Raw genomic sequence first — 20786 nt, 5'->3', positions numbered from 1 at the left:
AAGGTAGTACAAGAATGATCTAGGTAAAAATGAAACTATATCTCAAAGAAAAGATCTTTTGCAAGGAAAAAGCAACACTCAATTTGCAAAGTATTATTATGGTTATTATGACCATTATTCACACATCAGGCTGCTAATGGGAAGCAAGTCAGTGTATCTGAAACAATGTAAGTGCTTTCCAACCACATCTGTAAACCAATCTAAAAGGGAGCTTGCCCAAACTTACACACAAATACAACAAATACGACAGCACTCATACAAGCTAATTTTGGCAAGGAGAGGTGGCAAACACTGCCTGTGAATGTCAGCACCAGCTCAGCACTGATAAGCTTAACAACCGAAATTTTTTTTGGATCAATCTTGGCACAGACATTAATACTTCAAATTAAAATGTTTGCCAGGCTCACTGTCCCATTCCCAGTGCCCCACATCAGTTTCACAGGCTGTGCTGAGCAGATGACTATGATAACACTGCCTCAGAAGGCAGTGTAGCAGTGGATCACATTTTTCAAGCAAAAGGAACCAGTGACAGCTGTCTATGTAAAAGTCTGTTCTGGTTTAACTGGTATCATGGCTAAAAGAAGAACAGTAAGTCTACAGAACCCGGTTTCTGTGATTTCCATTCTGCACCCTCAGTTCCCCCCATCTTGCAATTCCTTCAATTCATTAAACAGTCCCACTGCAATATTTCCTGATACCTCCTAAGTGCTGCATCCTATTTTCCCACACACTTCAGCAGCCCCATCCTCCTGCACAGCTCCAGCCCATCACTGCCAAGTCTGCCAATGGTGTGCAAGAGGCAGCTGCCTGCTGTCAAACTGATTAATTAACACAAATCAATGGATTCAAAAAGTATCGAGGGAGGAGGCCCAATGGATATATGTACATCTGACCTGTTTTCCTTGTTGCTTTAGGAAAACAGGCTAAGGAATTGCCCTTCTCTCTAAGTGCAATTTTTTTCCATCCCCAAAACAGAACAGATGCAATTGTTACTACTCAATTGCATCAGGAAGTGTCTCCTTGACAGCAGAAACACGAGAGTACTACAGAGCTGTTGTATAACACTGAATTTTAACTCATGTGAACAGAACAATCCATAGATATCATATCACACAAGAGGAAACAAGCACTGTGCACGAGTATTGGAGAGGGAGCAAAACAACCTTGAAAAATCAGAAGAATTAATGTTAACAATGCAACAGTAAAAAGTTGTTTCAAAAAATTTTTCCACTGCAGACATCAATTAATACAGTTCTCACACCAAAACCACTGACGTACAATCCCTTTGGGTGATGTAATTGTCACACATTCTTCTTTCCATGCATGGAATGCTTCAGAGACTATTGAAGGACACTGGGAACTTGTCTGAGACTGCAGCAACACACAGACTCAAAGGCACAGGACAGCTTCTACATTTCATCTGGACATAAGATACATATTTCGAGGTTTAAACAAGACATAATTCCCACAATATCAAATTTAATTGAAAATTTTCACTTTTATTAACTTGAGAATGAAAACCACTGCTCCTTGAAGGAGTGGATGGCAAAGTAAATACAGGAAAGCCATAAAGAAGGCAGTAAGCTAGATGACACAAAACCAGGGAGTTACCTCACTTCAGGGAAAAAATATGTTTCCTGGGCTTCCCTGAACCTACTAACCTTGTCAGTCATGTCAGACAATGTAAATGTTTTGGGAATTCTGCAGAGGCATTGTCCAAAAAGAAATCTTACCCATTTCTGAACATTTTGAAATGTAACTTCTCACCCGACTTGACTTTCACAAATTCAAGACAACATTATTAATATGGATGCATATTAATGCAACAGTGCAACATTATTAATATGGCTTCATTATTAATATGCAACATTATTAATATGGCTTCAAACTGGCCATTTCTCATCCTGGCCAGCCACTCTGGTACCTTTGAAAAGAATTCCAACCATCTGCTCAGACAAGATGAATTCTCCTTTTCCATTAACATTTCACAAGAAACAAACCAACGCAGTGATTCCAGTTAATGCCAGACACAGCATGCACAGAGACAGAAAAACAAAGGACTTATCAAGATTGACACATAAGGAGCAAGAGGCTTTTAGATGAACAGGAATTTTTAGGACTAGAATATCCCACACCAAGGAAGAGCTTGTCAATCCCAGTCTTTCGAGTCCTGAAAGTTTCACTTCCACTTTTCCTGAACTGAAACTAAATATAACAATTGCAGTTTCAGTTTAAAAAAAAAACAACCTACCCTAACAAATAGTAACTAAAGAGTTTCTCAAAGTGCACCTAAACTGAGCCTTTCTTGGGCTTTTTTCCCCCCAAGATACTGCAAAGACTTCTGAAAAAGCTGATCCCTTGATGACAAGAAACGTTGCACTTCCGTGGGAATATTACATGAGATGAATAAGGATCAAAGTAACTTTTGGTTACTTTGTTAAAGAAAAAGGGGACAAAATATTTGTATTTACAGATCCTCAACAGGAATGACAGAAATTTCCAACCCTTTACATACCATAATGGTATTTCATACTTGCATGACTGGTATTCCAAGTTTCCATTTGCTACAGTAGTGCCAAAAATTACAGTGCTACCCTAGCCCTCCTTCCATATGGAAGCGAAGAGTACAACCCATCATTAAAACACGACCACAAAAAAACGTCCGTAAAAGTCCAAAAGTTCAGGCGTGAGTTCAGGGGAGGACGGCGATGGCTTGGGAAGGAGTCCGGCGGGCACGGAGACAGGTGAGAGGCAGGGCGGCAGCGCACGGACCGAGCGCACCCCGCACCTCCCGAGCCGGGGCACAGCCGCTCGCACACGGCGGGGACGGGGAGCCCCGCACTGTCTCCACAGAACGCCAGCACCATCCTCACAGCGCGGCGGGGCACGGGGCGAGCACCAACCGCGGCCGCCCCTCGGCCCGGCCCCGCCGCGGGCCCGCGGCGCCGCCCGCCCACCTACCGTGCTCGGCGCTGCCGGCTGCTGCCATCCCGGAGCTGCTGCTGCTGCTGCTGCTGCCTCCGCCGGCCCTCGCTCGAGCTGATGCAACAGCGCGTCCGGAAGCCTCGCCCCGCCCGCCCTACGCTACTTCCGACGGGCAGCCCGGCGTCACCCGGGCAACGGGCAGCGCCTCACGGCCCGGCACGGAAGGCACCGGCCCCACAGGGCACGGCCCGACACGGCACGGCCCCGTACGGCCCGGCCCCACACGGCCCCTCACGGCCCGGCCCCACAGGACACGGCCCCACACTGCCCGGCACGGCCGGCTCCTCACAGCGCCTCACGGCCCGGCACGGCACGGCCCGGCCCCACAGGGCACGGCCCGACACGGCACGGCCCCGTACGGCCCGGCCCCACACGGCCCCTCACGGCCCGGCCCCACAGGACACGGCCCCACACTGCCCGGCACGGCCGGCTCCTCACGGCTCGGCCCCACACGGTCCGGCCCCGTCGGCCCCTCACGGCCCCTCACGGTCCGGCAATGCTGGCCCCGGGCACCGCGGCCACCCCGTCACCCAACAGCACCGTGCCAACCGAGCCCCCCCCGCCTTTCCTTAAACAGCCCCGAAGATGGAGGCGGCGCCGCCAGAACAAAGTCCCAGAGGCAGCTTCTGTCTGAGCCAGGCTTTTATTGCTGTGTTCGAACATAGCGGTGCTGAGCAGACAGATACAAAAGAAAATGGTTCCGGAAACTAAAGCATCACAGTACACAAAAACAGCAGTGGGCTCTTGGTCCCCGTCCCCAGGCTGGGACAGCATTTCACAAACCAAGGGATGCCCGAGCTCCTGGCTCCGAAGTGGGCATCCAGCACCTGTGTTGAATATTTTAAGACTCGGAGGTAGGAAGGTCATGTAAACGTGAAAACAACATAGCTGTTACATTCCTTCCTGCTATCTCCCTGAGGTGAGGAGGCTGTCAACTCCGTTTCTACTAGCAGTTTCTGACACTCTCCTTTAAAGAAAGTCTGAAGACACACATATGTAAACAGGAACATTTCTGCAGTTCCTCATAAACATCCATCTTCAGCTTCTACTTTACTTATAGTATTATTATTTTTAAAGTGTTTGATACACTGTAACAAGCCTTGGTATCTATGTGCATCAATGCATCCAGTAAATTAATAATCATTGTTTCTTTCCCAGTCTGTTTTTTCCAGATGAGAAGCATCTGATATTAGTGTTCTTCTACGTTATTAGAAAATTTAGAAATAATTTTATCAGTATCATTTTTCTGTAGAAGAGTTCTCATAAGCTGCTTCCACTGTTGTGGTGGTGCTTCCTTTGTAAAGACATCAAAGGTCTCTCTCGGTTCTGCAAGAAGAAACACACATCAGCTTGTTTTAAAACACAGGGGTTGTTTTTTTTTTCCCCATAGCTCACATACATGCTTTGCCCTTAATTTTCAGCCAACACCTGCACAGACCAAACAGCAGCAGCAAGGCAGCGTTTGGCACCTAAGAAGCAGCAGGACAAATAAGTTTTCTACTAAGTGGTCTTGAAAGTAGCTAAAGGTATCAGTGCACTTCTCAGAAGTGGTCTCCTAAGGCAGGACACCATCCAGTAAAGGGGGTTTTGAAGAAGGCTTCATTGGCTGGCACGTTCCCTTGGCAGGGCTACTGAAGAGGAAGTTTTAACCACTCCACTGTGCTGCTGCCATGGGTTTGCCCCACCAAGACCACCACGAGCAAAACCCATCGCTTGGACACCCAGCACAACAATTTGCTGGGTACAGGTGGGTGTACCGAGGTCCCCCTTCCATGTGAGGGGACATGTGGCATCTCTCACTCTGACCTACACCTCACTCAGTAAAGCAGAGTACACTGCTGCAATGCAGACTCATTTTAAAACATTTTCCAAAAATTTGTACCATTGTTATTCTTAAACTCATGACTGTGCTACACTCCCATGCAGAAAAGTCATGCTCCAAAGTAGAACAGCTCACCACAGGGATTACAAATACAGCAATAATCCTGTTTCAGCATATTTTACAATACACTGGAAGCGTTATAGCTCCATGCAAAATTTATTAGCCTCTTTATACTACTCTTTAAGGAGACTAAAGTCAACAGGAATAAAAATCAAATCCAAGTACTGCCAATTTATGGAACACTTACCACGTTGAGAGAGATCTTCAACAATTATCTGACTAGGTTCTTGTACCTGTAATACAAAGTTGGACCATTACTCCAACAAATCAGGGTGCTTCATTATTATTTTTTACCTAAATTGACAGCTTACTTTTACATCACACACAGCAAAGAGGGGACGGGCAGCAGATTTCAGAGCAGACCTGAAAGTACTGGAGTAAGGAAAATTGCATGGTGAAACAAACAAACACTACTGGCTCCAAGGCAACATAGATTTGCTGCTATCACAAAAGAGTAGCTTCTGTCAGGGAGATGAAAGAGGCAGAGTAAATTAAATGAGGGATTGAAGGTTTTTTCCCCCAAACTATCACTTCCCATACTTCCTATTACATCTTTAAGGCAAAATTTCCAGTATTGTTTTGCTGAAAGCTCTAGGAATAGTTACGAGCTCAACTAAAGGGATACCGGTATTAGAGAAAATACAATGATCATTTCACACACATACTCTTATCTTACAATTTGCTGGAGTTCCACTTGGAACATTAGATAAGGCAGTCTGCTGAAAAGCAGAATTCTGAACAGGTTTTGCTGCCAATGAGAACTTCGCAATCATCCTCAACCACGCTGCCATATGGCACTTCCAGCTCCTGCACTGGACAGTGCCTGGCTCAGAAACCACACTATTTTCCACTATTTTCTTCTGGGGGAAGAAAAGGAAATACTTGAAGTCACCAGATGTCAGAGACATAAAAGGAGAGCTGATAATTTGGCAAGTAACAGCCTTTACAGAACTAGACTCATAAGCTCCAAAGTTTCCCTTACTTGCCTCAAGACCTTTGCAAGGACAGAGACTAAGACCCTGCAGACCCTGCCTGGAGTCCTGGCTTGGCTGAGAGGGATGCTCACCAAGTCTGCAGGTGTGCTTGCTGTGTCACCATGGCACACTGCTTAGGCAGGGGCTGGAAGGAGCAGCTCTCTTCATGTGCTTACAGCTGCTTCACAACACCTGCTCATCACAACAGCCCGTGGATTTCCCCACCTCCTGGCCAGGTGCCACCCGCTTTAGAAAAAGACTGACTTTCTGGAGTAACTTTGGTGATCCCCCACAGAACATCCCTCATTTGCCTCACAACCACCATCAAGGATGGAGATTGAAGCTGCCCCAAGGACTGAGACCCTTAAAATTCTAACACAGGGGTGCTGGGCTGGCTGAAGTGGGATGTCTGCCAAGTGTTGCCTGCAGGTGTGTCTGCTGGACAAAGACTGATTTCCCATGGGAACCAGTCCTGAAACAACGGGTCCTGCTCACTGCTGGGACTGAATTGTCCTGTTCAGAACTAGACTGTCTGTACTTGTTCTCAATGGACTTATTCACCACTGTCCTATACCTGTTCCCTCAACATAAGACTATAAAAGACCCCTGAGTTAACCAAGGACTTTGAGATATCTCCCCAACATGACAAGACAGATCTATTGGCTGGACCACAAGGATTTAGTTTATCTGTTGGTAACTACTTGCTCCCCACCCCTTTTCTCTTTCTCTCTATCATTTATCTACTTTCTAATCCTTCTATCACATTTGCTGAGGGTACTCAAGAAAAGGTGCATCTGTTTTGATTAATATTGCAAGTCCCCTGCTGTGTGTCTTTTGCATTCTGAGATCAGTAAAACAAACCATCGTGACCCTCACTTGTACTAGCAGATTGTGACAAAATGATTTTAGAGCCCAACTCTCCACCTCCCTGGCTGCTCTGCACCCACCAGACTGCAGGGTAAGGCACACAAGTTACCTCCACAACAACCACGGGAAACTTTCTCTAATGTTCCTACTGATGTGGATTGCTGCTTGCTCCTCTCTAGGTACAGAAGGCAGGAACCCCTCCTAAGACAGGAGGGAATTAAACTGCCTTGCTGCACCTAGGATGACTAAACAGCACCAGGAGCCCCAAGCCTATTGCTGTGTCAAGGCTGATGCTCAAAATTGTTGCCAAGCAGCCGGTCAGCTCCAAGGCAGTGCACTACCTTGGGCTGTCTAGGGCTGGATTAACTTTCCAGGTGGGTGCACAAACTATAATCAGTTGAATGAAGCCAGTGAGCACCCACGTACATTGCATTGTTTTTGTGAGGGGAGGAAGAGGGAAGCCAGCAAGAAAGGCTCCCATCATTTTTGGCATTGTCAATTCATTAAACAAGCATAGCCAGGATGTACAGCACCAGGTCAGCATGAACAGTACAAGCACAAAGCAAAGTAGTATGTCTCACAGGACAGGCAGTGCTGAAGCTGGCAAGCTTTAGGAATATTTTTTTATATGTGAAGAACGAGGATGAAGCATTCTGCCCCTGAGACTCATGTTTATTAAGGTACAAGCCCTTTGTAAGCATAGGCCAGCATGTTTTCTGCTTGCACAGTGACCCACAGGCGACACCACCCCACGACCAACATGCATAAGCGGGGATGTGAGGGGGAACCCCCCTACATATGAAACAGGTAGTTGTACATCATTCTCACTGAAAACACTTGCTGTTTAAGGGTATAAACACATTAAAGAAGTTGATCTTATTTACACAGGATAATTCTTAAGCAGGCAAACAAATGACTGAAAGAGCACCATCGTGGCTGACACTTGTTTCAAAACCCAGCATCAGCTATTCAAGTATCAGCAGTTGTTGGGGGCATTAGAGCAGTATGAATTCACTGGCTCTTTGGAAGGGAAGCTGTGTAGATGCCAAAATAGTCTCAGGACTGCATGAGTGTAACTCTCCTTAGCAAATAAGCTCTTACAGCAGCATGAGCACTCCAAGTGCAGACTTTGCACCTGCCTGTGACAGCTCTTAGATGAGAGACAAGCGCATCATGCACCAATCTGTAAATGCATCATTCTGCAACTATTTTATTGAAATTAAAGACCTGTTATAGTTGCTATTCCTATGCTACAGCATTTTGACCAGGTTTTTTGTAACGTTTCTTCATCAGCTTCTACAAAAGGATGAAGTGCTGCAAATCTTGCCAGGGCGTGAGGGGAGACACAACCCAACAAAAAACCTGGGGTGTTTCACATATTTGAGCCACTTATGGACCTTAAAGAGCAGAGTTTCAGGTGAGCCTTTTAACATCTCTTTCAATTCTGTTTTTTCAGTCTTCAAGTATTTTTGGCATTATTAAGATGCATTTAATTACTCAAAATGTCTAATTAGTAACATTAGACAAGAGCACGTACACTGGGTGGGTAATGCTCTGGTGAGGGACAAGACAAGCTCCAGGAAGAAAAGCAGAGCTGTACACACACCGAGAACAGTCTGGATATTTTTCCTAGTCGCTCATCAAGACTAACATTTGTTGTTTAAAGCTAAGACTGAGCTCATTTTTCCCTTTCCAGGGCTGGTAGTGATGTGGTTTCTAACTAGAGAAGTTAAAGCCAGTTTATATTTGCTTCACCCAGCTTAGTATTTATCTTGCAGAATGCTGGACTAGCAAGAGGTTTTTTCAGACTCAAACAGTAAGGTTCTGAAATAGTGTTTGGCTACAGGATGCCAGGGTATACCCAGCTTCAAGTCACAACCTATGCCAGCCTCAGCTGGATAAACCCTTTTAGGGATGTACTCTGAGACTGGCATGCTCTGAGCCCTGAACCCCTCCTCTTTTGGGACTGCTTAGGACCAAGAATTCAGACTGTCAGGTCCTGGTCTGTAGCTTGTGACATGAGCCCCAAGGCAGGAAGACTCAATCACTTTACTGGATCAGGAGTGGTTAAGGCTTACAAACAAATAATTTGTAGTCACAATGCAATGAGAGCTGGAACACCACCATGCTGCAACACCAAACAAGAGCTGCCATCAGTTGGGGAATACGCATGTGAAGCGGCAAAAAAGAAATTAATTTGATTAACATATCCCCTGGAGACAGTCTGAAGTGAAAACGTGCAGCTAGTTCAAGTTTTTTCCCCACTTCCAAAGCATCCTGGTCACAGGCTCTGAAGTGTTTTCCAGTATTAACAAGGCCAACTGCAGCAGACACATGCAGCTATTGAATGCATCAGACACTTGCTAATTGATTTCTGACCTTGTATAAATCACAACTTGTTGCATCACAGGAACACATCCTATCAGAGATCTACAGGGGGACAAACATGGAGGGCTGTGTGTCAGGTACAATTAGGCTGTGAGCAATTAGACTGAGATAAAACACTTGGTCCATCACATACTTACCAGACGTCCCTCTACATCTTTAACAGTTGAGACAGCTGAAAAACAAAATAAGTGTCTGAGAAACTTATAGGAATTGCAGAAACTTAAACATGGCTGAAATAACACACGACTTACACACAATAGAAACTTTTGTAACACAGCCAAAGCTTTTAAAAGCCATTTAGTTTCTTTAACTTGTCATACATTTCAGCCCAGTACTACCCTTAGCTTCACTCAACAGCACACTGTGCCTTAATCCTGCTCAGTAAAATGCAGACCACAAGATGCTGTCTGATGCTTTAAGCCACTCTTTCAACCTCCCCTACTCCAGCTTTTGTTTCTCAGCATTTTGTAGGCTATTGCAATACAGAAGACAAAAATTGTCTTTACTGCAATACAGTCAGTAAGACATGATTTCAACAAACTTAGCATTTAAGATTCATAATAGTTTTCAGTATTATTTATAGCAGCAAAAATACTTTAAAACACAATAGTGGAAATAGAAGTCTCCAAGGAAAACAGCTTAGTTTCCACTAAAAAATAAATCCTGTGTGAATTTATCAACCCAACATTCACATTAAGAGGTTCAAATTACTAAAGGGAACCAATTTGCACCAAAAAAAAAATCTCTACAATCAAACACAGTGAAAGTAATTAGTGATCTAATTAGTTGCTACATTTTGCCCCATGCATGGGAACCCCCACACAGGTTTTTCCTCTTGGCCAATACAAGGCAAGTTGACTGGAGAAGTCCTTTTTAAGGACCTTAAGTTAATCTTGCTTTGAAGCAGAGGCATCTGTCAGCAAGATAAGAAAGCTCATAGTTAAGAATTATGCATTTTATTTACCAAGCAAAAATGCTCTTCACTTGACTAATTTGCTAATTTCAATCATGTGCAAAATGAACTAGAGCTTAAACAGGTCCCCTTTAAGGCAACACAAGAACCAGGGACAGCCCTGGTGCATGCTTTGCCTAACTCTAGAAAGCAAATTTCATGGATAATAATCAAGGAGTTACCTTTATTACACTTCAGCTTTTTAACAACAGCAACAACAATAGCAACACCTACTAGCAAACTGAAACCAATCAGAAGCACCGGAAGAACCCAAACATGAGCTTCATTCCCTGCAAAGTCGGAAAAAAAAAAATTAGTACTGAAACAGTCCCCCAATAAGATATTCCTTGCTGTCCTAGAGAAACACCTAAGCCTGGAACTAATACAATAACCCAGATAGCTCATCCTGGGTCTCTCACGGACACGTTGCCCTGAACACGTGGGCACCTGTTTGCACTGCAGACTATACTCCCAAAGGCATCAGGGAACTCTGCAGAGAGCTGCAACACAAGTTCCACCAGGTTTTATGAGAGACACTTATGGGGAAACAAGTATGCAAAAGATGACAGCAAACTTCGGGTGCTGTAGCTCGGACAGTGTGCATTCCTGGCAGAAGAGGAAGCTACTGCAGACACAGTAAACACCTTCACACTATCCATAACTTTCAACTGTGTTGCCTTTGGAACTTTAAGAACCCTGGCAACATATGTAGCTTTTCACCAAGTGAAACTCAAGGTGGTTTGTCCCATCAACCCCTTTGAGAACTTGTCTTTAGCAAATAACTCCCAGACTAAAATGCAGCTGCTCTTAAATACATCACAGTACTTGAAACCACTGTTTTACAGACTACTCTGGTGTTACTAGCCTGAAGCCACAGACCCAACAAACCAAGCCGAGGGGGATTTATGTAGCAGACCTTGATTGGTTAAGCCTAGTTCTGTAGCATCAGTGGAATTCAGCATTATTTCTTTCCCGTCCGGATGCCTGAAGTGGACAGTAACAGAACACTGTATAAACATTTCCAGATCCGTCCATAGCTCTGTCCAGGCCTGATTCTTTTTCAGACAGAGCTCAGAACCATGAATGGAACATGCATAAACTTTGATAGAGGTGTACCTTTAAACAGTGCAAGATATGACTACAAGATAAAATAAAAGCAAAGCAGATAAAATTAATGTACGTTAGCTTCTAAGTGGAAGGGGAAAAAGAAAAAAACCCAGAGTATATGCATTATTCATGCACAGTTAGTTTCCTTCAACAGGTAGGTCTACATACTGAAATTTTAGGCTGTGTGCTAAAAAGTTCATTCAAGTGTGTTTCTGTGGCAATACCAACCTGAAGATATGAAAAATGTGAGTTTACAGTCATAAGCAACAAGCACAATGATACCCAAGTCCACATCTTTCTAGGTCTCAACATCACAGGTTTTGACACCTAAAATTTAAATGCATGAATAATGCCATTTGGCTTCAGGGCAATTATTTACAGTCTGATGACATGTGCTAGCTGTTGGCACAGATTGGGCCACAGCTCTAACATTCCCTAGAGGGAAAATAGCAACTTAAACTTACTCTTGACTGATTCTCTGACACATTTCACAGCTCTCATCTTCACAGAAATACCCTTGTTTGCACTGGCATTCAGCATCATGTGTCAGATTACAGGGTCTCAGAGTTACCTGATCTAAAAATAAAATCTAAGTTAGCAAGTGCAAAGATTATACTCAGACCATAAAGGCAACTTACTTTTAAGTTGAATATGCTCAATGAAGACCACATTAAAAAAAGGGGGAAATTGTTAAGGTTTCATAAGGTTTGGTACCCTCTTTGCACTGTTTGCAAGGCAAGCATTCCTCCAAGCCGTTCTCATGGGCAGTAAAGCCTTTTCCTTCCTCGCAAGGGTCACATCTTCCTTTCACATGTGAAGCACTGCAGTGATCAGCAACAAAGGTACCTGTGAGAAGAAGTGACAGCAGAGCAATCTCAGGGGATCTTTTGACAGACACAGGGCTAAACTCACATTACAACAGGCTAAACTTGGATATTACAACACAGACTGCTGAGAGAAGTTAAATTCTTCCTTGCAAATCAATCGCATGCCACACAAACCAAGAGGCACAGGAGAGTCAGGAGGCACACGTGCAATTTGCTGCTCAGACAAGGGAGAGGTGCAAAATAATCTTGAGGTTATTTTGAGGCATCTAGCAAGGCATCTGCTGGAAGGATAAGTCACTGCAGCAGGCAGGGAGCCTGTGGATGGTACCACTGCTGAAGGAATGGGGCAAGCCCAGGGAGAACTGCTTCCAATAAACTTTTTTCTCCTTTGTCTGAACCATACCTAAATGCACCAGTAAGCTTCTGATAATAATGAGAGGCTTCTTCGCGGTGCAAAACTTGTTAGCTCTGCACACATTGACCAAGCAGAGGAGAGCAAAACTTACAGACACAGAAATATCAGAATTCCCCTAGGGCTGTTCTTTGTGCTAACTAAATCACTTAGCTTCAGAAACTTTATCCTCAACCACAAGCAAAGGCTTCCTGGCTTGATGCCAAAGCACCCCTCCCAGTCATCACCTGTTGCATTAAGGGACTCTCACTTCAAAATGGAGCCCAGCCTTTACAGCACCAAGGAGTCCTCACAGCTCCAATCAGGCTTACACTTTCATAGCATGCAATGGAGGAAGCAATTGCCATCACCTGTAACTGCTCAAAGTCTTACCTGCTTCACAAAATGGACAGCAGAGGCCTTGATGGGAGTACTCTCCCTCCCCACAGTTCGCTCGGGCTCTAGGCATCGTCAGGAGAACAACCTACAGCGGAGGCAACCGGCCACTTGAGTGATTCATCCCCTGTGCACACGATAACTATCTTGGGGAGATTAACTTGTAAAGACTTGGAAACTCATTCAGAAGTTTATGGGAAGCCACAGAGGAAACCCCAACTAATTTCTGCTAAGTGGTGCTCACAGCAGTAATTGCCATCACAAAGCTGGGGTTAAGGCAGCACCATGCAGCGGCTGATGGGCTTTAGGCAACTATTGCACCACATTCCTGTCTCCATATAATCTTCTGGGTTTTTTCCACTATCTCACAGCAGTTGAGCTGCAGACGCCAAAGTTTCTGCGGTGCGCAAGGGATTAGTTTCTACCTTCCCCCATCCTTTTAATTCATCAGAATCAGTGCCAGTCTCACTCCCGCAAAATTCAGGAAACGCCCCACAGACCCATGCAACATGTCTCACTGGCTCTAATTTTTAGGCAGAAGACGAGATGAGTCATCAGCAACACTACAAGGGAATTGGGAATGATTTTTTTTTTTTTTAAAGGGAAAGGAACGTGCAGACTCCCGGACAGGGCTCCCGCGCAGACTCCCAGTCCCGGCAGCTGCAAGGGCTTGGAAGGAAAGCGAGTGCTGGCAGCGGCTGAGTCACAGCTTTTGCTCTGGAGCAAAAGCAGGTTGGTGGGGTGGGGGTTGGTGGGGTGGGGGTGGGACCGCCACCGAGCACCCGATCACTAATGTCTGTCACCAGCGGACGACTTCTAAGCTAAAACCAAGAGGGTCCCGCTCTCTAAATTCTCCCCGGTAGACTGAAAATCTTCCCCGTTAGTGTGGGGAGGTGAGAAAACTTCCAGTTTCAGACTTAAATAACCCGAGGACTATTAAAGAACTCACTCCTGACTTATAACTTTTTTTTTTTTTTCCTCCGAGGAGAGAGGAAAGAGTAGAAGAGATGCGGAGACGGCATTCCCAGAGGGCGCTGCTTCGCGGGAGTGGCGCTGCCGCGCGCTTCCCGAGACATCAAACAGGACAAAATAAAGTTCGGGAAAGTTACCGAAGTCTCTTGAAGAAGAGAAGAACAGAATAAACCCACAAGGCTCCTTCACGCTAGAGCTGGAGGAAGACTTTTTCCGCCTCAAAAGCCAGGATTTGGGTTCTGGCTGCGGACGGCTGGCAGCCGCTACTCGCGGCGGGCAGGTGGAGGGTGAGCCCGCACCCTGCCGGCCAAGAGCCCCGGCCGGCACGCAGCAGCAGCAGCGGGCCAGAGAGCCCCAGCCAGCACTTACCAGCAGCAGCCCCACCGCTCGCCCGGCTCCCATGACGGCCCGCATCGCTCTGGGCCCGTCCTGCGCCGCCGCCGCTCTTATTCTCCCGCAGGTGGGGCCGGGAGCGCCCCGCCTCTCCCCGCGGCCTTGCCGGCCGACGCCTCACTCCGGCAGAAACCGCAGTTAATGACCGCAGGTGCCGAAGGGCTGTCCACCCTGAGCACAAAAAGCGGCGGGAAAGGCTGTGAGGAGAAATTCCCCAACATTGCGCAAAAGAAGGGCAAATAACTGGGTTCTCTGAAGCCCTAAAAGAGTTCCCATATTTCTCCTCAGTAGTTATTCCTCCCAGAGAAATAACGTTTCTGGCCATGATTTTTCTCAAAAATAATTTTCATTTCCCATGTGCATGTAACTAGCATGTAGGAACATTCATCTCCAGATTGCTGAAACTGGATTAAACTTAATGACACAAGGATTCATAGGCTGTTCCCTTTTGGATTATTTTTTAATCCTCTGTGGCAGCACCCCTAAATGTTGGAAACTCTGCTGATGCTGCATTAACTTGTTGGTAGTTTTGTTCACTGAACTGCTGCTCTTGTGGTAACTGTTTATTTTACTCAACTGCAGTTACGAGTCCTAGTGCAATCCCTGTGGGTGCATAGTTTGGTAAAATGGGAATAATTCAAACAATTTCCAGCACTTGCATTTACACCTACTGCAGGCTTCCTGCTCAGTACTGCTTCTCATTGGTTCGGGGGGCTTGGGTTGTTTGGGTTTTTTTCTGTTGTTGTTTGGTAACCATTTCCTAAAGCTGGGATACAGTTGTACCCAAGAGATATAAACAGCCCTACTGACGTGGAGAGGCTCCTATCCATGACTCAAAACACATGCTCCAAACCCAGGATGACAGTGACGAGGAAGGCTGTGCTGATAGGCCAGAGATGTGCTGACTTGCTGAAGCATTTCAAGGAGATCAGTGGATGTGTTTGCACAGCTTTACATCCATACTCTGCCATACATTCAAAGAGGAGCAAACACTTTGAAAACTCTCACTGAGTTTTACACCACATGTGGCACAGGTCAGACTTCCTCGGAAAGAGTGACTAGGATGACATCCTTCAAAAAGGCACCCAATCTGTGACAATAATGTTGATATTCTCCAAGGATGTTTCCTCAAGGATGAAGAACGCTTTGGTTTTCTGGAGACTTTTGCTAATAACAAAGCCACTCTCACTCTTTAGCATTTGTGGTCAGTTTCCTGAATGTCAGCTTCCAGATGCTGGTTCTTACCCTGCCTGCTCATATCAGAGAGCTGCAGTTCTCTCTGTGGAACAATCTATTCACTATCCTCAAGTCCTTGATATAAAGGTTTCCTAAGTCCCAGATAAGTTTGTACATTTGCATGTACAAAAGTGAAAATCAAGGGAACCACTTCTCTTTCTGTGGAAATTGCTACAATAAGAAGACAATTTCTGACAATTTCTGACAATTTCAGCCAGAGTGGTATCAAACTCCTATTGCTGTTCTAACTTATGGCCCAGGTCTGACATTCTTAGAGGCAATTTCCTAAAGATTTTCCTCTAGAAAGTAATTTACTTTTAAAATACTATCAAATGCAAACCCAAAAATAATTTGTCAGATAGACTGCCACTGAAAGTTGTGTGTAGTTTTATTTCAACATATCAAGCACAAACAGGTTTCCCCTAACTGGGGAATATGACAAGGAATGTACTTAAAAATTTGGAAACATTTACATTGAAAGATAGCCCAGACTGGCACCACCACTAAGTATTTTAAGGCTGTATATATAGCAGTACTTACCACTTGGAACTACTTCAGGCCAGAAAAGAAAGGCTTAGTATTGTCTGCAGTCTACAGAAAATATTGCAAATCTTTAAAAAATGGTGTAAAATAGGAAGACTATTAACAGGGTTGAACAATGCAGTGGCAAAACCCTCCCTCTTTCCTGACCTTTGACAATAAATGTGCCTAAGACCGAACACACGTACACCTACATCCTTCCCATCCTTCTCACCTATGCTGGGGCAGTGGATTTCTCTCTACAATGCTAGTGTGTGATATTATAAAACAGCCATATAGCAAATAATAACAATAATAGTAAGTGACCAGGTTTTACAAACAGGCGTGCGTGTCTGACATCACACTCGATGGGCCAGACCCAGGACACCAGTCAGCTCCGTAACCAGACGAGGAGCTTTCACTGAATACCTCCCATTTCCTAAAGCAGAACAGCTCTAGGAAAATTGTGTATATTTACAGTTTCTGTGGAATGGAAAATAAAGCACATCCTGAGGTCCCATTCTGCATGGGCTGACTAAACAGATCATGACTTAATATCCCAGGGCTGGATTTTTTGGACCAAGTGTTCTCCCTCCTGTAATTAAAGGCAGCCAGACAGGCACTGTGGACATCAGTTCTTTACAGCTCCCCAGCTGCTCTGCCTCACTCCTGGAGCTATGACCCAGGCCACCGTGACTTTTCCAAAATGTTGAGGTGATTACCATTTCGGGGTTACCAATACTGCTGGGTAATTATTAATTGCATCAGAAAATGACAAAACATAGAAAACAAATTGCACAATTAAAGCTACATTTGGCTTCAGCATTAAGGCCCATACAGGTTAAGAGGTCCTTGAAGATGTACATGTAAAAGGCAAAAATGACATAATCTGCAGGAACAAAGTTTTGCAGGTTCCTAGGTCCCTTTTTAACCTCGTTTTTCCACTTCCTTCCACCTCTGCCGTGTTGGTTCTAAAGTGCTTTGGTGCCTCGCTGGGCTCCTTGCGCGAGTGGCCCCCTCCTGCAGCCAGTGATCATTATTGCTGCCAAACGTAGTGATTTTATTTGAAGACATAATTAATGAAGAGTTGACACGTAAGAAAGATGCAGAGGAGAAACCAACAGCGAGAGTCCAGGAGGAAGCTTTCAGAAGAGGCCTTCCTGTGGAAGGACTTTTTGTTCAGAGCGCTGAGGTTTCTGCAAAAGAAAGCAATACGATTATTTGTGTGTTGGAGACAGGCGTGCCTTCACATGTCTGCATACCCAGACTTCCACACCAGGAGGGAACCCTGTGCTTTGGTGACATCCTCAGGGGTAGAGCAGTGTGCCCCCCCAGACTTTGCCTCCCTCTTTTTAACAGGAAGATTAGTGCTTCTGGCTGCAGCTGGTTGGCATGGGAAAGGCACAAACCCCAAGAAATCTCTTCATCCAACACTCAATCATAGCTCTGTGAGTTTAACCTGTGCCCTAACCCTCCCAAACCTGCCCTGGACACCCCCAGGAGCTGCAGTGGAGCTAAAACCACATCACCAATGACTCTGGCATCCAGAAAGGCTAGGCTTCATGTGTGATCCCACCTCATGGAAGCCTTGGCAGGGCTGGATAACACTCCTCACACAGAGGGTAATCAGCAGGGCTCCCTGGAGCAGAAGCAGCAGTTAATAGCTCCCCACAGGAGTCTGCAGGGCAAAGCCCTCTGTCAGCAGCAGATGTGGTTACTGCTCCCCAGACAGCAACCACCAATTTGTACAAAAACCTGGAGTTTAGTGCTTTTCTCCATGGAGCCCATTTTTTCAGGCCACACCCTTGCATCGCTGTGGCAAACTGAAGAAATTCCTAACATGCGGGACCGGAAGGGAGACCTCACACATTATTGCCTGGCTGAGATTTATTTCTATCCAGGGCGTGGCCTGTCCTTCTCTGTCAGGAGTACCTTGAGTTGAGTAACATCCTGAGGTGGTGCTTTTTGCCCAAAAAAGAGAGTGTTAAGAGGAAGTAAACTGTTTCAAGCAGAGTGTGGATTTGTCTTTCTGGTGTGGTAAGTGGTTACTTTACCTGCAACAACATGAACTGCACTCCTGCAGCTCACAGAGACACTCTAAAGACCACAATAAGGAGTTAAAAGCCACAAGTTATCTTTAGCCCATTAAAATCATTGATTCATGACAGAAAATGGTTACCTGTGTATGTCCTGTTGGGCTTTCTGTAGGGATAAGACAGCTGAGTGAATTTCCTTCAGGTGATTCATTTCTTTCCCACACTGAGCGCACAGGCTTTCAAACCCTGTAGCAAAGTATTGAAGGACAATTTTGTTTTGCATCACCATTCTGGTGGTAGTGAAACACAACACAGCAAGTGGGTGGCTGTGAACTAATTGTCATTGCTAGGGGGGACATTTTCAGGAGGAAACATAGGAAGAAGGAGACAGGGAACAGAATCTTCCACCCAGAAGATCCAAGCCACTGTAAGAGGTTCTGTGACTCTGGGTCAGGGTGCTTCTCAGTCAGCTCCAAGGAAACAATGCTCCCCAGCTGAGGGGAGGAGAAGGGAGTGCTCACACCTGCTCACTCTCTCAAACATTCAAGGTCACCTCTAACAAAGGCAAAGAAAAGAGAGAGCAACACAGCCTGTTTCCTATGTGCTGATTGGAATGCCACTGTATTTTTCCAATTTTGGGAAATCCTTGTTGTAAGGCAGAAAGAGCACATACAGAGAACAGAAGAGCAGAACATTCTCTGTGCTGCCTGTGGGCTGTTGGCCCATGGTATTAACAGGGCTGGGAAATGTCCTAGGGCTGGCTCAAGAAATAAAGTACCAAGGCAAGAACATTAAAGCCTAACCCAGTGACACCCAAATACTTGCCATCATCATCTGAGAGCTCCTGCACTGACTCTGGCGTTGAACAGCTGCTCTCTGTGTTCTGGCTGTGGTTGGATGGCTGATCACTGGTTTTGCGGCGCCTGCAGTCTTTGGCAGACCTCTGGATAAAACAGGGATTAGATGTGACCAGTCTCTCACATTGAAGAGGTGTGTGATTGCTTTAAATAAAATAATTTGGGGGGCTGGGAAATATGTGTGAGATTGTGAAGTTTGATTGCTTTCTCAGCAGCTCCTGGTAGTTGGACTCTGGCAGCTTAAAGATACTATACATGTTCCTCATACAGAAGCATTTCCCCAAGTGACAACATTCTTAAGACCACATCTATCCAAATTAAGATAATTAAGATACTTAAGACCAATCTATCCAAATTATTATTTTTGTAGCTTTAACTATAAGCTTTATATATATATATATATATAAAACTAACTACAAGCTTTAGCTATAAACTCAGTCATATGCAAAATTCAGTGTAAGAGTCACTGTCACTAGCATTGGGTGGAAGAAAAGTGCCAAAATTGATAGAATGAGTTGATTCAGTAATTACAATTCTTTGGAGCTAATAATGGTATAATACTGCAGGTCTAGAGTCACAAACTATATTTACCCAAAACAAAATTTTCAGCTTATGCTGTGCTTACATGAAAATGCTGTAGAAAAAGAGCTGTGTATCCAAACAATCATAAAGAATATGATAATCCCCAGAACAGGGTTTTTACCTTGTGCTGTGTAATTTGATTGTTTATGCATGTTGCTTTGTGGTTTGACATCCTTGTGGATAAGTGTCTTTCCATTGTCTGAAGTATTCCATCCTTCTCAAATTGGGCAATGTCGTTCAAAGGATCCCAAGGTCTTAGACTTTTGAGACCAAATGAAAAAAATTCATCAGAAAAGCAAGAATCCCACATTAGGCCAATACACTAATTCCACATGCATCAGGGCAGGCAATCATCCCTGACAGGAGCCAGACTTTCCAGACACAGTGACAGGACGAACAGAAAGTTCCCTGCATGTTCACAGCTCCTTGCAATAAGTGAGGGGGTTCAGTTTCCAGAGGCTTTGCCCTTGTTGCCCAGGGGAGGAGAGCACAGTTGTTAACTATGCTCTGAACAGTGCAGAAAAGCTCTGCTAAACAACTCCACACTTGATTGCAGCAATAGGAGTTTGTATCAATGACACAGTGGATTTTCCATTGTCATGCCCTCATTTCCAGCTATTCCCAATCAGTATCATGAATATGTATTCTAATGACGACATGGAGTTCAGAAAGGGCAAGCTCTGGACATAGTTTTGGGGAATGGTAGGGCTCCAATGACAGGTGTGTAGCCCTGCTTGCCTCCCTGGGAACTCAGGCAGCGAGATGTGTTGGGAACCCCAAGCCCAGCACTCACTCCTCGTATTTGTAGCGCCACTCGTTGGTGCCGGCATCGTGCCGGAACAGCAGCGGTTTCCATTCCGTGCCGCTCTCCCTCCGCTCCCGAGCAGCGTTCCTCTGCTCCTCTTCCAGCACAAACTTTTCCTGCGTTGCCTTGTGCTGATCCCCTTTGTTTATTGCACTGGTAACATGCTGCCAAAGCCTAGGAATAATAATAATCAGGGAAGGAAGTTAAACCACCTTAGAACCAGCAATGTATTTTGTCAGCTGGAACTTTAGAGCTGAAACTTCTCGGGTCTACTGATACACCAGTGGAACTGTACCAGGATTGTTCAGCCTCTGTTTTAAGTTAAAGAAACTGAGAAAGGCAACACTGAATGCTGTATGAGTGACTTGCTGAAGGAACTTTCTCTTAGACAACATCACCTACAACAATTATTGAATTCTTCAGTCTGTGTGAGTCATAAGGAAGTGATTTTCAACTCACTGGGATCTGTGGCCTCTTTAGAGGTGACTGATGGAGAATCTGTTCCTTATCCTTTCCTGTTTAGAAGCCTTTGTGTCAATGTCTATCCCCAAAATAAG

General features: G+C 45.1%; 3 protein-coding genes across 16 annotated transcripts in view; all 3 read right to left on the bottom strand.

Moving 5' to 3' along the window:
* Positions 1 to 3063, bottom strand: part of CARS1 (cysteinyl-tRNA synthetase 1) — a 33700-nt gene extending 30637 nt beyond the window's left edge. The window contains exon 1 of one of the 2 annotated variants that reach the window (XM_039728278.1): positions 2962 to 3063. In XM_039728278.1, the coding sequence (XP_039584212.1) occupies positions 2962 to 2989 (28 nt within the window). In that variant the 5' untranslated portion in view covers positions 2990 to 3063. The remainder of the gene's footprint in view (positions 1 to 2961) is intronic. The other variant, XM_039728279.1, reaches the window with a different exon arrangement.
* Positions 3064 to 3609: 546 nt separating this feature from the next.
* Positions 3610 to 14531, bottom strand: LOC120511372 (tumor necrosis factor receptor superfamily member 23-like). 3 transcript variants are annotated; one of them, XM_039728275.1, is made up of 9 exons: positions 14171 to 14531; positions 12827 to 12917; positions 11930 to 12061; positions 11680 to 11791; positions 11025 to 11092; positions 10291 to 10398; positions 9294 to 9328; positions 5115 to 5160; positions 3610 to 4311 (listed from the first exon to the last, which is right to left on the bottom strand). In XM_039728275.1, the coding sequence occupies exons 1-9, from the start codon at positions 14213 to 14215 to the stop codon at positions 4175 to 4177; spliced, it is 774 nt and encodes a 257-aa protein (XP_039584209.1). In that variant the 5' UTR covers positions 14216 to 14531; the 3' UTR covers positions 3610 to 4174. The 3 variants fall into 3 exon arrangements, with proteins under 3 accessions (XP_039584209.1, XP_039584210.1, XP_039584211.1); XM_039728276.1 differs by lacking the exons at positions 3610 to 4311; positions 5115 to 5160 and adding an exon at positions 8420 to 9198 and having other exon boundaries at positions 14171 to 14527; XM_039728277.1 differs by lacking the exons at positions 3610 to 4311; positions 5115 to 5160 and adding an exon at positions 8420 to 8896 and having other exon boundaries at positions 14171 to 14526.
* Positions 14532 to 15794: 1263 nt separating this feature from the next.
* OSBPL5 (oxysterol binding protein like 5) overlaps positions 15795 to 20786 on the bottom strand; it is a 173664-nt gene continuing 168672 nt past the window's right edge. For all 11 annotated transcript variants that reach the window (XM_039728266.1, XM_039728268.1, XM_039728267.1 and 8 more), the window contains 5 exons: positions 20218 to 20403; positions 19546 to 19684; positions 18811 to 18928; positions 18129 to 18231; positions 15795 to 17145 (listed from right to left, as the gene is read on the bottom strand). In XM_039728266.1, the coding sequence (XP_039584200.1) occupies positions 17010 to 17145; positions 18129 to 18231; positions 18811 to 18928; positions 19546 to 19684; positions 20218 to 20403 (682 nt within the window). In that variant the 3' untranslated portion in view covers positions 15795 to 17009. The remainder of the gene's footprint in view (positions 17146 to 18128; positions 18232 to 18810; positions 18929 to 19545; positions 19685 to 20217; positions 20404 to 20786) is intronic.

This window comes from Passer montanus, unplaced genomic scaffold, assembly GCF_014805655.1.
Source record: "Passer montanus isolate IOZ18808 unplaced genomic scaffold, ASM1480565v1 scaffold65, whole genome shotgun sequence".
In the NCBI taxonomy this organism is placed as follows: Eukaryota; Metazoa; Chordata; class Aves; order Passeriformes; family Passeridae; genus Passer; species Passer montanus.
Note: the sequence above shows the minus strand (reverse complement) of the source record. Positions and strands in the feature narration are given on the sequence as shown.

Coding starts and splice junctions, on each gene's coding strand:
- LOC120511372 (XM_039728275.1), bottom strand. CDS start 14,215: ATGCGGGCCGTCATGGGAGCCGGGCGAGCGGTGGGGCTGCTGCTG. Junction 9,329..10,290: donor AAAGCTGAAGTGTAATAAAG/GTAACTCCTTGA, acceptor TTTGTTTTTCAG/CTGTCTCAACTGTTAAAGAT. Junction 5,161..9,293: donor AAGATGTAGAGGGACGTCTG/GTAAGTATGTGA, acceptor TTTGTATTACAG/GTACAAGAACCTAGTCAGAT.